The sequence below is a fragment of the Diplotaxodon limnothrissa genome, linkage group LG20 (assembly GCF_057381915.1).
Source record: "Diplotaxodon limnothrissa isolate DT_005_m linkage group LG20, D_limnothrissa_male_GT1.1, whole genome shotgun sequence".
NCBI lineage: Eukaryota > Metazoa > Chordata > Actinopteri > Cichliformes > Cichlidae > Diplotaxodon > Diplotaxodon limnothrissa.
This window is the reverse complement of record NC_140615.1, coordinates 26,652,318-26,672,132: the sequence shown is the minus strand read 5'-3', so window position 1 is coordinate 26,672,132 and position 19,815 is coordinate 26,652,318. Positions and strand designations below refer to the sequence as shown.

General features: G+C 42.6%; 2 protein-coding genes across 2 annotated transcripts in view; one reads left to right on the top strand and one right to left on the bottom strand.

The window, feature by feature from the left end:
- eif2d (eukaryotic translation initiation factor 2D) overlaps window positions 1–19,815 on the bottom strand; it is a 45,047-nt gene that overhangs the window by 6,243 nt on the left and 18,989 nt on the right. The gene's annotated exons all lie outside the window — the stretch shown is intronic.
- Window positions 13,379–15,071, top strand: LOC146611063 (uncharacterized). Its single transcript, XM_085344939.1, has 4 exons — window positions 13,379–13,960; window positions 14,115–14,270; window positions 14,534–14,626; window positions 14,760–15,071. The coding sequence occupies exons 1-4, from the start codon at window positions 13,514–13,516 to the stop codon at window positions 15,069–15,071; spliced, it is 1,008 nt and encodes a 335-aa protein (XP_085201065.1). The 5' UTR covers window positions 13,379–13,513.

The following is a 19,815-nucleotide window of genomic DNA, read 5'->3' as shown; positions in this document are numbered from 1 at the left end:
TAGGGTCTGTGCACCTAGCGCACATGCTCATCTGGCTGCTGACACTACTGCAGATACTGAGGCTGCTGTTGTTGAGACATCACCACACAGCCCCTCAAACAATGGAAATACCTTAAGTGTTATCCATTCACAAACAGGTGCTGCAGCTGTCGGACCCCTTGTTCAGTCTGGGTCTGGCAGTCACAGTCAGCTTAGCATCAGAGAGATACCTAATTTCAACGCCCGAGAACTGCGCGAGCGCCTTGATTTTAGGGACATAAGTCTCGATGATCCAGAACAAGTGCCAGAAAGAGTTAGAAGTTGCTTAGCTAATGTGATAGATAGAGCAGTGGCTGGATCTCAGCAGGCTTGTGTTCTAAATGTGGTCCTACGTGGGCCCTCACTGGCTTCTGATGTTCAAGCTGTTTTAAATCCTGATAATCAGTATGATCCTGACCTGTTTCTCGAACAAATAGCACAAGTTATGCAAAGTAACGATGAATCTATCAGTGATGATGAATTAGAGTTTATTGTCACGGTTGCACAAAACAGTAGCGGTGGGGCTCGCTTAAAACTGGCAAACATTCCTTATGATGAGATTCTCTCAAAGAAGGGTAAACATTTGTACACACCAAACAACACGCACAACAATTTGTGCTTTTCACTGTGCATAGCCCATTCATTAAACCCAACATCCCCTGAGCATGAAAAACATGCTACTGCTAAACAGTTACATGCTCAAGTAGGTCTATGCGACACACAGACAGTATCATTCTCTGATGTCTGCAAATTTGAGAAGCACCTAAACATTAAGATAGTAATCTATTATCACGTAAACGTCAGCTTAGTTTCTTCACACATGATGAGCCAAATCCAAACACTGTAATGCTGTACCTACACAATGAACACTATCACCTGATTGAAAAGCCAGCAGCTTTTCTCGGGGCATCCTATGTGTGTAATTTTTGTTACAATACATATGAATCACCGCTCTATCACAGCTGTAAACATAGATGCAACGTATGTTTCACACTCTGTCACCACCACAGTGGTACCACAGTGAAATGCAGTGACTGTAACCGCGTCTGCAAATCACAACACTGTTACCAACAACACAAATTACCAGAAATAAAACACAACATGGTCCCGTGTGGCAATATGAAGCATTGCATGAGTTGCGGTGTCACATATAAAGAATCAAAAAAATCACCACACAGATGTGTCCAGCCTAAATGCGAGCACTGCCGCGAGCCTAAATTAGCAGGGGACTCTGAGCATCAGTGTTTCATACAGCCCGTTGAACAACAGAAACCTTGTGATAAATATATTTTATATGATTTTGAGACACGGTATCACAACGGCAAACATGAGGCCAACTTTGTGTGTGCGTCTGATCTGAAGGGCAACAAGTTCACATTTAATACATTAAAATGTGTGGAGGCATTTGTGCAGCATTACAGACGCCCGAGGTTTCGGGGGTACACTTTCATAGCACATAATGCATCTGGCTTTGATAACTACATACTTTTGGAGTACTTTGTCAAGCAATGTATAACACCTACCGTCACAATGAGAGGGAGCCGTGTGATTCTGATGCATGACAGGGACTATGACCAGCGGTGGATTGATTCGTTCAGCTTTTTGCCCATGGGTCTTGCCAAAATACCCTCTGCTTTAGGTTTTCAAGACCTGCAGAAGGGTCATTTCCCACACAGATTCAACACTAGGGATAATGAGTATTATGTTGGTCCATACCCAAACCCCTCCTTCTACGGCTATGAGCGCATGTCTGAAAGTGATAAGGTGAGCTTCATGGAATAGTACCAGACCGCCTCACAGAAACCCTTTGATTTTCAGACCGAACTCAGGCGCTACTGTGTTAATGATGTTGACGTCCTGCGTAAAGCATGCAGCATTTATCGTGACACGCTGCTGGATTGTACACAGGTTGATCCATTCATGCACACCACCCTGGCTGCATTCAGTATAGGTGTGTATAAAACACTGTTTCTGCCTAGAGACATGCTCGCTCTCATGTATGATGGTGCATACGTTGAGCAGAATAAGACGTTTTCAAACATCTCTATTGAATGGCTTCAATATGTGACCCACACAAACAACACAGTGATAAAACACGCTCTCAGAGGAGGCGAGCATAGGGTTGGACCGTATTTTGTGGACGGCTTTGACCCCACAACTAACACGGCTTACGAATTTGCAGGATGTTTTCACCACGGATGTGTTAAATGCTACCCCGAGAGTGAAGTTAATCCTGTCAGCAAAGCATCCTATGGACTGCTGCACCGTATGTTTTGTGACAAAGTGGATGCACTGAGATCGCAATACCATTTGCCCGTTGTTGTGATGTGGGAGTGTGAATGGGCTGCCCTGAAGCAGACAGACCCTGCAGTTGTGGCTTTCATGCACACATACAGAAGGCCAGAACGCCTAAATCCCCGAGACGCCCTTTTTGGCGGTCGCACAAATGCTCTAAAACTGTACCACAAGGCTGCGTGTGATGAAAAAATATTTTACTACGACTTCACCAGCCTCTATCCCACAGTGCAATCTAAAAAAGATTATCCTGTAGGACACCCTCAAATCATTTACAGCAACTTTGACAGGCTAGAAATTATTTCGGCTTTGTTAAATGCACAGTACTGCCACCAAGAGGGCTTTTTCACCCCGTCCTTCCCTACAGGTGCCACGGTAAACTGATGTTTCCACTCTGCAGCATGTGCGCTGAAGACCAGAATCAGCTCACTGCCTGCGGGCACAGTGACAGTGAACAGGTGTTGAAAGGTACATGGGTCTCATTTGAGCTTGAAAAAGCTGTTGAGCAGGTTTTTTCAAGCTCAAATGAGACCCATGTACCTTTCAACACCCGTTCACTGTCACTGTGCCTGAACTGTCACTGCTTTAGATGTAGAAATGTTGCTATTACAAGTGTATTCTAAAAATCTTAAACTAAGAGCCCATCAAATTAAGTTTATGGATTATTGTACATTACAGGCAAAACGTATGATTGCATTAAATTGGAAAACATCAGATCCTCCTGCTATTGGTGCTTGGATAAATTCTTTGGCACAGTGTATGGCAATGGAAAGGATAACGTACTTTCTCAAAAACAAGTTAACATATTTTGATGAAATTTGGAAGCCATTTAAAAACTTTATAAAAGAAGTAAACATCGGACAACTCCTGCAGTGTGGATGAGGAGAAAATTGTTTAGTATGTGCTAGCTATTTCTATTGTCTACTTTTTTTTTCTCTCCTTTCTTTTTTGTTTCCTTGAATATGCATAAATGCCACATATTGTACAAATGTATACATATTCTATGTGGGTTTTTTTTTTTTTTTTTTTACTTTGTTGTAGGTTTGGAAGAGAGCAGGGTGGGAGGTGAGGGCGGGGAAAAAGGGTTCCTATTACAGCAGCATATTATTGGGAAAACAAACCTTTGTATGTTGTTGCAAAAAGCAATAAAATTTATATTTAAAAAAAAAAAAAAAAAAGCTGTTGAGCAAGGATACAAGCTTGTTTCTATTGATGAGGTGTGGCATTTCCCCAACAAGACTGACACATTGTTTAAAGACTATGTGAAAGCCTTTCTAAAACTTAAACAGGAGGCCTCGGGGTATCCAGAACATGTGAAAACCCCTAACGAACAGCAAGAATACATAGACATGTATCATGAAAAGGAGGGAATAATGCTAGATCCGTCCAAAATATGCGTAAATAAAGCTGTTTGAAACTGCAACAAGCTGTTGCTAAACTCGTTATGGGGTTGTTTCAGTATGAGGTCAAACATGGCGTCATCTGAGCTCATCACAGACCCGTCCAGGTTTAGCCAGCTAATGTTCAGCAACCAGTACGACGTGCGGCAGTTTTGTTTCATCTCCTGCTCTGGGCACCTTTGATCAGCTCCATCACCTAGTGGGGGGTCATAGTTTGGTCCCGCCTTCACTGTTGTGATTGGTGTGGGGGTAGGGACAGGCTTAGGGCGTCGGGGGGTTCCCCGGAGGCATCTTCCTTGGGGGGCTCAACCCGGGGTAGCGGTCATGTCCGGTTAGGGGCTCTGTTGGCTCTCAGGTGACTGTTTCCTCGCGGCTGCGTGCAGCGGGGCTAGGGGAGGGTCTGTGCTGACGGACGTGGGTTACTGACCCGGTAGCCTGGCTGCCCCTGGGTGGGTCCGGGATGGGCGTGAGGTTCTGGGGGCGCTCCGTCTCTGGGCTGGGGCCCGGGCCGGGCCTCGGGGGCTTGGGTCCTGGTTGGTGTGTTGCCGGGGTTGTGGGCGGGTGGGTGTATGGGGGCCCAGCCCTGGAGCAGGGTGCCGCCGGTGCGTCGAGCCACCTGGGGGGCTCTTGAACTGGTGGGGGAGATTGTCACATCTTGCAGGAACTTTCCTCTCTTCAGGAACTCTCTCTGCAGGAGGGGGAGATACAGGAGAGGTGGAGGAAAATCTCAGCCTGGGCGTTTATTGTCTTATGTAGTCTGGAAGATGAGTGGATGGTGAGGTGGGTGCAGTTTTCTCTGTGGTGGGGTTGGGTGGACTGTCCCGGGCTCTGTAGGTCCGGGAGGCGCTGCTGCACTGGGCCCCGGTCTGGATGGGCCTGGGCCCCCTTTCCCTGGCGGGTCGCGGAGTATGGGGGTGCCTACTGGGGTCAGCGGGGGAGCTGGCCCCAAGGAGGGGTCACTTGCCCCTCCCCTCCTTCCCTCCCCATCTCCAGCTGCCTCCCTCTTCCCGCTCCACCACAACCACCCACACATGCAGGACCTTGGAATAGGGGTATGTCACCAGGGTGCAGAGGAGGCTACCCCCCCCCCCCCCTCCCTCCCCCTCTCTGTCCCCTTCTGGCTGCCTCTGCCTCAATTTTATCCCACAACTTAGACATTCACATTACTCACACTCTCATTACACATACAGTACATATAGGATCTTGGGGGTGGGCACGATACACGGAATCCAAATTACCATCAGGGTGTACACCTCACCCCTGGCGTCGTTGCCCACCTCTCAATTTTAAATACACGTAGACATTGAGGGCTAGCAGGAGGGACCATGCGCTTACCTGCTGCTCTCTGGCAGGTAGCTCCATGCCCTCCTGGGTTTTAAATGCACCTTAGAACACACATGCATCAACACTACAATGAGCGGGTGGAGGGAGGTTTGGAGTCTTCTCTCACCCCCATTCTCTGCGGCCTGCTGGAGCGGGGGGGGGGGGGGGGGGGGGGGCTAGGAGGAGGAGTTGGCCGTCCGACTGCGGTCTGGAGTGTGGGGCCTCCCTGCTGCTGCGGAGTCGTGGCGGTCTGCCTCCCCCCACCACAGGGAAAAGGGTAACACCACCTGGGTCTGGGTGCAGTTCCCCCCTCCAGGGGCAAGGGTACCTAGACCCGGTTCGTAGAGTACGCTTGGGGAGTGTGATCGTGTGTACAGCGTCTCTTTATGTCTGTCTCCACGTTGGTTGAGTGTGGAGTAAGTGCATATGAGAGCATGAGGGTGGGAATGGATGTTTATATCTGTGTGTGCCTGTATGTCTGTGTCTATATGTCAGGTTGGGTGTCAGACGCCACCTCTCTGGGGACATCTCAGGCCCTCCAAGGTTTGGAGGCCTATCTCCCCCCACCACCACTTCCCCTGCCAGTGGCGGACTCCCTCAGACATTGGTGCGTTGGTGGTTCTTTGTGTCTGGGGATGGGCGTCCAGGTACACACCGGCTCACTCCTTGGCGGCCGCTTATCGGGGCCTGGAGCCTGGGGCTCGCTCGGGCCACTTCGGAGGCGGGGTGCCCCCGGCCTGGGGCTCGGTCACTCAGGCACGGCTGGCTGCCGGCGGAGCTCACGGGCGCGTCACTGCAACTCCCCCTGGCTTCTGCTCCGCGGCTGCTGAGTGAGCCCTCGTCTGGGACTCTCCTCAGCTCTTTCTGGGACAATGGCGCGGCTGCCCCTCTGTTGGTCTTCCTTGGTCTCTTGTGTTCTGGGGGCCTCTGGATGTCTGGAGTTTTGATCTCCTCCATACCTGCTTCATGCCCTGGAGGACGGGGCTGTGGCCCCCCCACACCCTCTAGCAGATCATTACATGAAGGAACCTTTTAAAAAAAACAAGCGTGTCCATGCTCACAGGGGTACACACGGGTGATCACACCCACAAACTACACCCTTTTTGGCTCCTACCTCAAAGCACACTGTGTTCTGTTGATCTTATGTGCTGCACAATAATGTTTAATATTTAGTATTTACTGTCATATTCCCATATATCATTGTGATGTTGTTTATTCTATTACTCTTGTTCTCTTCTGCTTGTTTTCTTTTTTCTTTCTCAGCAGGTGATCCAGGTGATCGATATATGCATTTTTTCTTTTCTTTTTCTTTTTTTTCTGCCCGTTCTGTTGGTTTTTGTCTTTTGCCCTTCTCCCCCGTCCCTCTTCTCAGCTGTTTCTCTTTCCCTCTTTCTTTCTCCCCTTCTTTCCCCCAGTCAAGTCTGTCCCATGTTCAGTAAGTGAAAATAAAATAAACAATAAAAGGTGAATCAAATGGACCATTATGGCAAGGCTGGGATGGTCAATTTGGTAAAGTAAATCCGTTGGGCATCTTTCTTTGCCTTTAGACAACAATTCTGATGGCAAAAGAGCCAAACGGGACAGGCAAAAGAAAAAAAAAAGAAAAAAAAGAAAAAAGTTTTGTTTCATCTCTGACGACGTCACCATGGTGCAGTGGCGCCACGCCGATGGTAGAGCTTCCCGTGTGAAAGACGTTAATGTCTTTGTGGGCGCCATGACCACTGCACATGCCAGACTCATGCTGTATGGTTTGTTAGAAAACTTGCAGCAGCGTGTGCTGCATTGTGATACAGACAGTGTCATTTTCACAGCACGCCCTGGCGACTGGATGCCTCCTCTAGGTCCTTTTCTGGGGGATCTCACCAGCGAATTAGCTTCTGGGCAGGGGGGTGTGGAGGATCACATAGTGGAATTTGTTTCCGGTGGGCCAAAATGCTACGCGTATCACACATCGCTGGGCAAAACACAGGTCAAATGTAAAGGCGTAACACTGAATGCGCAAAACTCCAAAGTTGTCACCCACGAATCCTTGAAAGGTTTAGTCCACAAGTTTGTAGCCAATCAGGCATCAGACGCACACCTAGTGGCTATGTCTGATAATATCAAACACAATAAAAAGAAGCTTCATTTGAAGAATGAAACCGTTGTGAAGAAGCTTAAGGTTGTCTACAACAAGCACCGTGTGCTCCCAGACTATACAACCCTGCCTTATGGATTTTAAATTAGATCAGGGGTTTGATGCCAGGTTGCAGCACCCGTTCAGCATGGTGGTCAGTGGTCCCAGTAACTGCGGCAAGACTTTTTTTTGTCAAAAATGTCATTGAAAATGCTTCCAGGATTATTTCACACAGCATTGATAACATTGTGTATATATACTCATGCTGGCAGCCACTATATGACCAACTTCTTAAGATAAGAGACATAAACTTTGTTAACGGTATACCCGAATCTCTGGCTGATGACACCCTTCTGCCTACAGACAAGAATAATTTGTTAATTATAGACGATGTAATGAACGATGCCGCCAACAATTTAGAAGTACAAAATGTGTTCACAAAGTATGTGCATCATAGGAATTTGAGTTGTATATATCTGGTTCAGAATTTGTTTATTCAAGGAAAATCCAGTAGAACTATTTCCTTGAACACTAACTACCTAATATTGTTTAAAAATCCTAGAGATAAATATCAAATCATGCTTTTAGGTAAACAAATGTTTCCTGCACTGAAAAAATGGGAATTGGCAGGCTTTTGGATTTGCACAAATGAATTTAGTTAATGCTACACAAGCCTTTCATGTTTCTCTTATTTACATTATTGAATAAAGTACCATTTACGTAATTATAAACAATACTGAAACTACTCATTTTTCTTGCATTGATATAAAATGACTAAATTAGTATACTAAAACCATTGTAATCATGTTTGACCACCAACGGAAATGATGTAATATATTCAAAGACAGCAACTAAATATGATTGGACAATCACATAAGCGCGGCCTTTATACAAAAACATTATTCAAGGAGAGCGCAATTGACCGCCAGTTTCTGGAAGACTGTTAAGCCACATGGAACCTTTGGCACTGCGTTAGTGGGCATAGTGAGAAGGTAAGTAAATTAAATACATTTGTTTTACTTGGGGATGTTTTCACAGAATTATTTTGTTGCGTGCTGGGAAAAAAGTTATCTGTAATGCTTTTCGTACAGCATGCACCAAAATGCACTTTTTCCTTTTCTTTTTACACTGCTAGCTAGTGTTGGTATTAGCTACACGACTATAGCTGAAAAATAGTCTAACAAAGTGCACATAGTCGGGAGAAAGCGGCTGTTATCGGTCGGATTTGGAATGTGGCAGAGAACACTGGGTTGTTAGTGGCTTAACAAGCTCATGAAATCTCACCGAGAGAGCGCAATAGTGTTTGTGTTACACTGCTAGTCATTGCTACAGTGGCTAATTGCTGCAACCGTCAGAGTTTAGCAAGCTGGGATTGCCACTGTGAGATATGTTAATTCTGGTGGCTGACACACACGCAAGTCATAACAAGAATCCGTCCACACGTACACAGATATTTTTGAAAATGGAGATTTCCCATTTTAGTTAAAAAAAAAAAAAAAAAAATCCCATCCATGCTGCAGTCTTGAAAAAATATCTCCGTCCACATGTAAACTCAAATGCTGTCAAGAACCAAATCCTAGTGTAACAAACAGTGTAGAAATGTTGGTTAATCAGAAGTCTAGAAGCCTGGGAGCGGAAGGAGTAAACAGTTTTGTATACTCACAAAACTTTGAGGTAATTCTGAAAAGTTTTCGTGTTTTTTCTAGAAAGGCAGCTAATTTTGTGTTACCTTTGAAATGATGAAGGCATTTGAAATGTTAATAACTAAAGACAGTATTTTGGATTTTGTGTCTCTCGCTCTCATGGCCAGGTTCACAACGCTATGAAATACGACTGGTGTAGACTCACAACTGGGGAATGCACAAAATTCATACAGCATACAGAAATTTAATAAAAATAAAATGTTTTCGCAAAACCAACTACAAAGTTGGCGTAGGTATTTAGGTTGTGAGAGCGTCCATGTTAAATGTATAAGTTCACCCTGACACCTGTCTTTCTTAATGGAGGCACAGTAACTGCGTATGTATATGTAAGTGTGTAAAAACTGCAAACAGTAAGATTAACAGCAACTGTATTTTGCCAGTATCTGCTACTGAAGAAATTAATCTCACAGCGTGACGTCTAAAAAGGCGTTGCGTGAAAATCTCAGTTTTCAGTGATACAAAATCCCGTTTGTGTGGACGAAAGACCCAAATGCACAGAAAAAGCTGCCTTTTCAAAAATACCTTGTGTGTGTGGATGTAGACTTAGACTTGGGTTTAAGAACCTTTGCCCATGAATGCCAAATCATCTGTCATAGTCATTGTTTTAGGTGAAGTGCCCCTTACTTAACTGTTATCTTATTCAAGCCCAACTAATACAGATATCTACAAACAGATACGTACATTTGTTCAATGGAGCATGCTCCCAGCACCCCAAGAAAAGCATGGCCAATAAACAGTGGTTCTAATTGTCTAATTAAGTTCTGGATTGTGAATTTTCCAATACTGTCCAAACAAAAGTTACAACCTTTCTGGGGTTTTTGTTTGTTTGTTTGGAACATATGTGAGCTGCTTCTCAAAACATTATGTATAAATGAGCAAAAGATTGGCACTTTAATGTTCTGCTTGTTGGGAATAACTTTTTTTAGTAAAAGTTAATGTTGTTTGTGATGGTGGCATTTTTTACTTTTATGATTACACATGTCTGGAAAATGAAGTTATATTCTTGTTATGTGCAATAACATCAATGTTATTGTATACGTAGATTAGCATAAAGAAACAAAATAAATCTTCAATGTTGGCGTCCAATTTTAAGCGTGTGTGTGTGTGTGTGTGTTAGTTATCTCTGAATCTGACGTAATCCTCTGGATATTGAATGAGCTGACTCTTGATTATCTGTGTCTTACAGGGTTAGGTGGTGCTGGGAATGTGGAGTTGTAAGGGGTGCACAGAAACGGTATCAAGTCGTTCCAAGCTTTTGCATCACTACAGATTAAAACATCCACATTTTGGACGTCGTTCTCACTTTCCATGTACATACCTGCATTGTCCATGCACCTTTAAAACGTGGAATGCCCTTATTGTCCATCAAAATAAAATCCACAGCACGGGGGTCACTACCAAAAAAAAGGCGATTTTCAGTTGCCACCTTTGCGAATGCAATGATTTAGCATCAGAGCGTGATTATTTTGCTCACATATATGCGCATCTTAAAAGAAATGAGACACTTACTTGTATGTTTCTAGGCTGCAACTTTAAAACAAACATTTACTGTACATTTAAATCACACAAAAACCGTAAACACAGACATTATACACCAGGTGATTTTAAACGAGGTATAGTAAGAACAGGAATCGCACCTACAAATGAATTTGAGGAAAATAGGAGTTTGTAGATCAGTTGGATACTGTCATTCCTTCACATGGTCAGTGTGATACTGAGGACTTGCAAAAAGTCATAGAGCAAAGTTTTGCAACTACTCTGCTAAAGCTGGAGCATTTGGTCCATGTGCCAAGCACAGCTATTGATGTATTTTTAGAGGAACTCTATCATTTGATACGGTCGGCACCTGTACCCTTATCCTGTGATATTGTGACGAATATCTTTAATCAAAGAAACCTCCCCATTGATAAAGATCTCATTACAGAAACTATTAATGCAGTTTTTTCAGGTAATCCTGTACTAAGGTCCATTCAAAAGGGTGGTCCGCTAAGCACAGCATATCTGCGTAAGCAGTATTACAAGGAAAATTTCTGTGTTTTAGAACCAGTTGCATATATACTTGATGCTGAAAAGAAACACAGTTTCCAATATGTCCCATTGCTGAAATTGTTACAGCAGCTGTTGAGTAGAAAAGATGTTGTTGATGAAGTTGTGAAATGCCATAAACAACAGGTGGGAACAGACTCTCCTGGGTCATATCATTACAGGTCTTCAAGTGATGGTTCCCTATTTAAGGAAAACTTTTTCCTTTCTGGAGAAAATCTAAGGATTTCCCTACGTTTTTATGTGGATGACTTTGAAGTCTGTAACCCCCTTGGTACCTCACGGAAGAAACACAAGCTTTGTGCCATTTATTGGGTTTTGACTAACTTGCCTTCAGGATCTCATTCCTCCTTATCGTCCATCTACTTGTCAGTGTTGTGCAAAACCACTGACGTTAAAACTTATGGTTATGACAAAATCTTGGAACCTCTTCTACAGGATCTGAAAACTCTTGAAGAACATGGCGTTTATGTTCCACTATTAGGAGAGTCAGTCAAAGGTACAGTCGTAAGTGTAATCGCAGATAACCTTGGAGCACACAGTGTTGCAGGATTTATGCAAAGCTTTTCTGTAGAATACTATTGCAGATTTTGCACAGGGAAGAGCAGTGATATTCAGCTGTATTCTGTAGCGTCTGGTGCTTTCACGCTAAGAAGCAAAGACCTTCACCAAGTCCATGTCAAACAAGCCCAAGATACAGGTACAGGCTGTTGTGGAGTGAAAAGAGAATGTGTCTTCACCAAAAATCTGTCCCACTTTCATGTCATATTTGGTTATCCGCCTGATCTTGCTCACAATGTTTTTGAGGGTATAATCCCAGTAGAGTTGGCTCATTGCTTGACAGTTCTTATATCAAAGAAGTTTTTCACTTTAGCCGACTTAAACAATGCGATTCTGAAGTTCCCCTACAAATGGGAAGATAAGACAAACAGACCTCATGTAGTGTCACAAACTTTCTCTAGCACCAAAACAGTAGGAGGAAATGCGCATGAGAACTGGAGCTTGCTCCGGTTCTTGCCTTTTTTAGTTGGATCACTTGTGCCTGAAGATGAGCCTGCATGGCTTGTTCTCATGACTCTGAAGGATATCACAGAACTTGTCGTGTCCCCTGTGCATAGTGATGACTCTCTGGCTTTTTTGGAAAGCAAAATTATAGAGCACAGACAGCGATACCAGGCACTGTTTCCTGATGTTAAGCTACTACCAAAACACCATTATTTGGAGCACTATCCACAGATGATTAGGTTTTTTGGTCCAGTTGTTTGGCTGTGGACAATGCGTTTCGAGGCCAAACACAGCTTTTTCAAGCAGGTCATGAGACACACAAGCTGCTTTAAGAATGTGCCTCTCTCCTTGGCCTCAAAGCATCAGATGATGATAGCTTACCATCTAAGCTCCCCATCTCTTGGCAAGTCTGAACTAGAGGTCTCGGCTGTATCAACTTTTCCAGTGGATTTGCTTAAAGAGGAGATGGCTAGAGTCATTAGGCAAACATTCCCTGACATTCTAGAGATAAACCTTGCACAGTGTGTGACAATAAAGGGCATAACTTATAGGAAGGGAATGGTACTGGCCCACAGGGCAGCTGGTGGGTTGCCAGAATTCTGTGAAATAAACCACATCTGCATTGTAAACCAGAGCATATTCTACATTGTCAGAGAGCTCGGTGGCTGGTACAGGGAGCACTACAGAGCTTTTGAGCTCAACCCAGTATCTGCAAGAATATTCACTCTTGTTTCACTCCATGAACTCCTTGACACTTATCCACTGGTTGACTACAAGATCGGATCAGTCCGCATGGTGACTTTAAAAAGGCATATAGAAATAAAAGGTGTGCAAATATTTGTAATAAGTTCAGTCACATGTATTTCACTAGATACATTCTTTTTTTTTTTTTTTTTTGTATATCTGACCTTTTATAACTGACTGATATGTATGGGTAACTGTATGAAGACTAAACTGAAGTTATTCTTTCTGGGTGTCTGATGTATTGTTGTTGTTGTTTTTCGTCTACAGAATAGCTGCTTGAAATGGGGACCCCTGTGATCCTAAAGATCATCTTGACTGATGGAACCTGTCAAAGGCTCACTCTCTCCAATGGACCACCTGAATCAATTGAGGATCTCATTGTTGAAGTCAAGAGACAGTGTGGTCTTCAGGGCGATTTCAGACTTCAGTTTATGGATTCCTTGTTTGGGAATGAGTTCCTTAATCTTACCTCAGTTTCAGAAGTGGCAGACAGAGGGACTCTTAAAGTTATTGACATGTCAAGACCCACCACTATGCAGCATGAGGATTATATCATTCTTGATCCTGTCCAGGACTCCGAAGCCCTCAGCTGTTCCTCTGTTAACGATTCTTCGTACCTGTCTGGTGGATCTGTGGACACGGATGTGTTGTCATCAAGTGAGTCAACAAGCTCACGATCTTCTTGGCCTGCTGTCTTTTATGTGCCCAAGTTTTCGTATGATGCTGAATTACAACTTCAGCAGGCAAAAATTGCGTACAATCAGAATGGAACTGCACTTATTCCAGATCCCAAGTTGAAGTCAGCCATCCTTGAAGGTTTGGTGCAGGAAATTGTGAAGTATAAAGTGTATGTCAGTGATAAAGAAATGGATCAAGTAGCTCAGAGTCTGATCAAGAAGCATCCCTGTCTAACTGAGACAGGCTCCAACACTGGATTTGGAGGATGGAAGACCAGTTTAAAATATAAACTCTCAAACTATCGCACCCAGCTACGAAAACTGGGCTGCCCAGAGGTGACTGTAAACTCTCTAAAGAACAAACCTGTTGGAAGATGCAGTGCAGCCTTTGGTGTCAAAAAAGCAAAGAGGGCAGAAGTTAACTTTTGCCCAACATACCCACCAGAAGAAACTGAGGAGAGCCTGGAGGCAATGCGGAAAACTTTACTCTTGGACATAAAGAAGAAGAACAACAGAGAGTTGGTGAAATTCAAGATGGAAAAGACTTTTGCCTACAGAAGACATGAAGTTGTTCGTGATGCACCAATGGTAGAGGCTTTCATGGCAAGATGGCCTGCTCTATTTGATGTCCATGAGGTAAAGTTTGACTCACACCGGGAGTTCTTGGAAGAGGTGTTAAGCTAAAATACTTTAGGCACATTTAACAGCCAATTTCTTCAGCATTGGTGATTGTGGCCTTCTTCCTGGTGTTAAACATTTGAAGCTCACTCTTTTGTGCTGATGTTTTCAGATCAATGCTGAGTTTAAAAGAATTACCACAATCCCCCTTCAATCAAAGTTCCTGTCTCAGATGGATCTCCACTTAGACAACCTGGTGAAGCTGTTCAAAAGAAGAGGAGGACAGCTTGGACAAAGACTGAAAAAAGTTGTGGCACAAATGGATAATGTAAGTGATAAAGCCTTAACACAACTATGACCCCTTTTGGACAAAACTTTTAATTGGTTAAAAGTTGTAAATGTTTTTCCAATGATAAATGCTGTCATCTTGTACTACTTTTACATCCGCTTGTTTTTGTTTTAATCTACTTAGTCAACTTTATTAGTATGTGTGCCTTTACTTTGAAAGCATTCATGTAAAGTACAGTACTAAAACCTAAAATCAATGAGAAGGGCTGACTGAAGATACTAATCACACAAATTTCATTTCAGTGTGAAGATGTTGATGCTGGACGTGAGTGTGTCATTAAGGGAGTGTGTATCTACATGGGTGAAGATCCTGACAACCTTATCCGGGAGTATGTGGTAAGTACTTGGGGTATTTTATTTTATTTTTTGGGGGGGTGGGGGGGTGACTTTCACCAGTACATCATATTGCTCACTTGCCATGGATTGAGTAACATGACTTTTATTTTATTTATTTATGTATTTTTTACAGGACATGGATGAAGACGCCATCAATGAGGCCATTGAAGACACCACTGTTGGAATTTATCTTCTTAAAGAACAAGCTTCAGCAGATGAACAAGAAGACATTGGAGTTGTCCTTGAAGGCATCAGGGTGGTGAAGAATTTGGATAATGTAGCATTTGCTGTGGTAATGCTATTTGGACTCATGTATGCACTAAACCTTGCCTACCCTGCTGACCTCCGCTACACCTTTGAGGTTTTCCAGAAGGTTTTCATGGAACTGGATGGAGCTAAACTCTCCAACAAAGTTCTTGCTCTCAAAAACCGTCTGTTTCACTGAAGGGTCAAAGACTGCACTTCAGTAATTCTTTACTGAACACAAAACAAAGAACTGCAATGTTATACTGCTGATACTGTTTGTTTGGGGTTTTTTTGTTGTTGTTGTTGTTTTTTCTCATGTGACTGCACTTCGAGGTGACACTTTTTTTTTCTTTTCTTCCTTTTGGTGGTATTGTATTGCGAGAAATGTTTACAGAGGTTTTTTAGCAATGTGCTCTGGGTCAACCTTTACATCCTGCTTATATGTTCAAAAGGAAGATTCCTTTAGGTGTTTGGTATTGTGTGACGGTGTCATTTAAGCTTCAATTTAGTAAAAAAATTCTGTACAGCTAAATACAAAATGTGACATGTATGAAGATATATCTTATCCTTAATAGCAGCTTGCTGCCTCTTTGAGTTTTGGAAGACCAATTTAAGCTGAAATTGTTCTATATATGTACAGACTTGATCATTCAAAGCAGCTTGCTGGTTTCTGTCTCTTAAACTCCAGGTAACAGGAGTTGTAGAAATGTTAAATGCAAAAAAAAGTTATATTTGTGTAAGCCTGTTTGTTCATGGATGCTTTTTGATTCTTTTTCCAAGTAGGCTTAATTTAGTTTCAAACTTTTAATTGTGAAATTAAATACAAATATGTGTAAGATGACAGGATCATTAATAAGCACTTATTTGTAGCTTTCTTGTATTGCTGCTAAGGTCAGTTTTGAGGGGAAATATTTACAAATGTTTTAAATCTTTCTTTCAGTTATATCTGTAGGCAATCGCTAAAACTGTGTAACAAGTTTATATGCTTGCTGTTTTCACTGCTGTTAAAATAAAGGTGAACTTTTCAGCACTCACATTTTTTTTTTTGCCTTTTTTGTCAATAACATTTAGTTTATATTTACATTATTATATTGTACATAGGCAAGAAACCAAGGACTGAATTTTTATGAAGTTGACTTAAAATAATTAAGTAGGATTTAAAGCCATAATTTGTGTTGCAGGAACATAATTATAATGCCTTTATGTTACACAATTTCATTAAGTACCACTGACAATCAAAAATACGTTGGTGTTAAACTTTAAAATATATCAACATTATGTAATACATTGATATTTTGGTAACAGATAAACAGTATGTACATCGAACATGATTTTTTTAAGTAATCTAATGTGAATGAAATACTTTGGCTTTACAAGTAATTATTACTTGTTGGAAAGTGGAAAATTAAGTCAGTCATACTTATTCATATTATGTGGGACCGATGTACACAATAAAATCAAGTAAATTGAAAGAACTTTTTTTTTCAGTGTGGTAATACTAAATATTTTATAGACGCGTTTAATGATGCCACATCAACAACATATGGGTATCTTTTAATAGACTATAAAGCCAAGACCCCGGACTATTTAAGACTCAGAACAAATTTACTGTCAGACCGTCCGGTTGTTTATATCCCAAAACAAAAAACAGTGAAGAGGTGAAAGGATTTCATCACGCATGCGGAGGAATCTGTCTCTGTTGGAGTTGATATATAAGTCTCCACCGGCTCTACGCAGAGTTATTATTAGCAATGCAGGCTTGGATTTCATCAATGCATTGTGTGAGATAGCCTTTAACGTATTGCAAGGTAACATTCCACTGACCAATCAGCAGTACAAACAGCTAAAAAAGAAAAAATCTCTAATCAGACTGATTGCTGACAAAAAGATAAACACTTTGAAAAAGAGAAAGACAATCAACCAATCTGGAGGGTTTTTACTACCCTTATTAGGGGCTGCAATCCCTTTCATAACCAGTCTGATAGCAAACAGGTGAAAATGGAGCATGTGCAAAAGATGTTTTTGGTGCCTCAACATCAGCTGGACTTATTGAAACAACCGCAACAGTACACAGGCAACATTAGACAACAGGCTCAGAATGACTTGGACAAGGAGATGCTTCATGTGTTACATGAATCAGACATAGATGTATATGAGAAAGCTAAAAAATATGGCAATATTCTCCAAAGATTCCAAACACTTGTGAGACAAGGGGACCGTGAAAAGAGTGTATTGTCTTTATCCCTACTGGAACAGCTTAACACAGATGTGCAAACCCCTCCTGCGGACACACCTCCTGTTTATAGCGATGCTGGGGTGAAGGATTTTATTGCAGAGTGTTTTGACACACATGCCTAAAAGGAGTAGGAGGAACGCAGAACTCATTCTATCAGCTCTGAACCGTTCGCCAAACACGGTTTCTTACAACGACAAAGGCGAAATTGTTGTTGATAAACACACGATACCGGGTTCACACATTTATGATCTGATTAAAGCAGTCACAACCACACACACACACACCTTCTGAAGGTTTCAGACCTATAGGCTGGACAGAGTTTTTAAAAGCTGTTTCAGATTTAAACATACCGTTATCGGCCATATCTAATACCGGCGTATGTAAGACCATTGCCTTGTATAAAACCGATCACACACTGACTGAAGACTCAGGTTTTTTAAAACACACGCCTAAAAAGAACACACCGGGCATTTCACTGCGTGATAGTACATTAAAGAAAAAAATAAAGAATAAAAAAAATAAATTAAAGGGTGGTCCTATCGAGTGGTTAGATTTCCGATTACAAGGCGTTCGCCTTGTAATCGGAAGGTTGCCGGTTCGAGCCCCGGCTTGGACAGTCTCGGTCGTTGTGTTTGTTCGTATCCTTTTTAGGTTTGTTCGTATCCTTTTCGAAACACTCCTCTCAGTTTTGATATTCGTACGGTGTCGCCAACATTAAATTTAAAATGCACTTTCTTCTGAGGCTTGGTTTTGTACAGGGTGTTATAAGGACCAGCTTCTCATTATCCTTATTTACCTCTGCCAGAGCCATTTGGATAGACCTGTGATAAGCATTGTTACATGCCTGTGTGAGCTCAGGGATGACTTGTACATATCTCCTTGAGTTGACGGATGTTAAATACTTCCACATTCTACCCTTGAAGCTGCGGTTGAATCTTTCAACAATACTAGATTTAACCTCACTAGCTGTTGAGAAATGTTTGATGTTATATCGCTTCATTAGCTGTTTAAAGGGTGTATTATAAAATTCTTTGCCTTCATCTGTTTGTAGTTTCATGGGGATCCTGCCCTCGGTAAGTATATCCTCAAATGCGGCTGTTATGGCCGGGCCCGTCTTGGTTGTGAGACATCTAACCCATGCATATTTTGAGAATACATCTATACATGTTAGCAGGTATCTAACACTGTCATTATCTGCCATGTATTCAGACATATCAACCAGATCGGCTTGAAACTGTTTGTCGATTCCATTAACCAATACTCTGTTTCTGGGAAAGTGGATCCTAGCTGGTTTATGGAGTGTGTAAGTGTCATCTTGTTCTAAATAATGTTTGACCTGTGATAATGAGGGTTTTACCCCTGTTGCCTTGGCGGTAGCTAAATGGAGCTTATTTAAACTGGCCAAGCCAGCAGGATGGGCCGGATCATGATAAATTTTATACAAGGTGTTTTCCATGATGTATGCAAGACACAAATGACTAAAATGTTGGTGTTAACACGTCTTTTTATTTCATTCACACAGACAAGGAATACTGAACAGTATACATTAAACCAGGTGTCTCCCAGCCCAGTAGTTACCAATCATGCAAAGCATGGCTGGTTTAACAAGCTGGGCATAACGACTTGATTCTAACAGCAGCCCAATGTTGTCGTTAATTGCGCATGCTATATGTTGTGATGATCTCAGTTCAGTCATGGTGTGTGTTACGTGTCTGCAGGCTGCATGTTTTCTTTCCCTCCCCTTTTGTTTGCCATTCCCTTAGGTCGCAGACTGCAGGCTGATGTCAATCTGTATGACGTCCAACTAATTAGAGGAGGGAGGCCCTGATTGGACAACCCAGGAGTGAAACCCTTGATAAGGAGACTCACCTGTGGCTGGGCGCGGCTCTCTTCCCTCCTTGAATTGTTTGACGTTTTCCTGCTGTCTTTCTTTTGTTTGATGATTGTGGTGGGAGTAAAGTGGACTAGGTAAGTTTGGGGACCCCATACACTTACTCACGTAGAGTCTTTGTGTTAGAAACACTAGGTAAGTAGGTTGGTGCCACCCATGTAATTTTGAGCTTGTTTTAAGTTGAGGTTTAGGGTCTATCTCTCCTGTTTGTTGCTTTTCTAGGATAGTAGCTCAGCTCAGCTAAGTTTTGGTTTTGTCTTTTTGGTGGTTTTTTTTGGCACAACCTAACTGTCCCTTTTTCCCCCACATTTGTTGTTTGAGTCTGGGTTGTTTATTTTGTGAGAGCGCTGCCATTAAACCTTCTTTTCATAACACCTGTACTGAGTTTCCGGAGTTGTTGTGTTATCCCCTCCTGCCCTCGGGGAGACGTAACACAAGTGGGGGCTCGTCCGGGATATATTTCCCAGAGCTATAGACAGCGCTGGTGCTTGGTACAGTGTTACTGCCTTGTAATTAAGTATGGCTTTCGACTTAGAAGATTTTATTCGTGCTCAGAGTCCTGAGAGGTTTGAGTTATGTCGCAAAGACGACTTATTGAGTATTGCGGCACACTTTGATATTCCAGTAAAGAAATATAGTGCGAAGAAGGAAATCAAGGGCATTATCTTACAACGTCTGGTTGAGTTGAAGATCTTGCCCGGTTCTGATGTGTGTGATAGTAACGTTCTCTCTGTCGGGCAAGGTGTCGCACCTCTGAAGGCGGAGGATGGTGCTATAGCTACTCCCCCCAAAGTCCAGGTGGAGCCTATGGTTCCT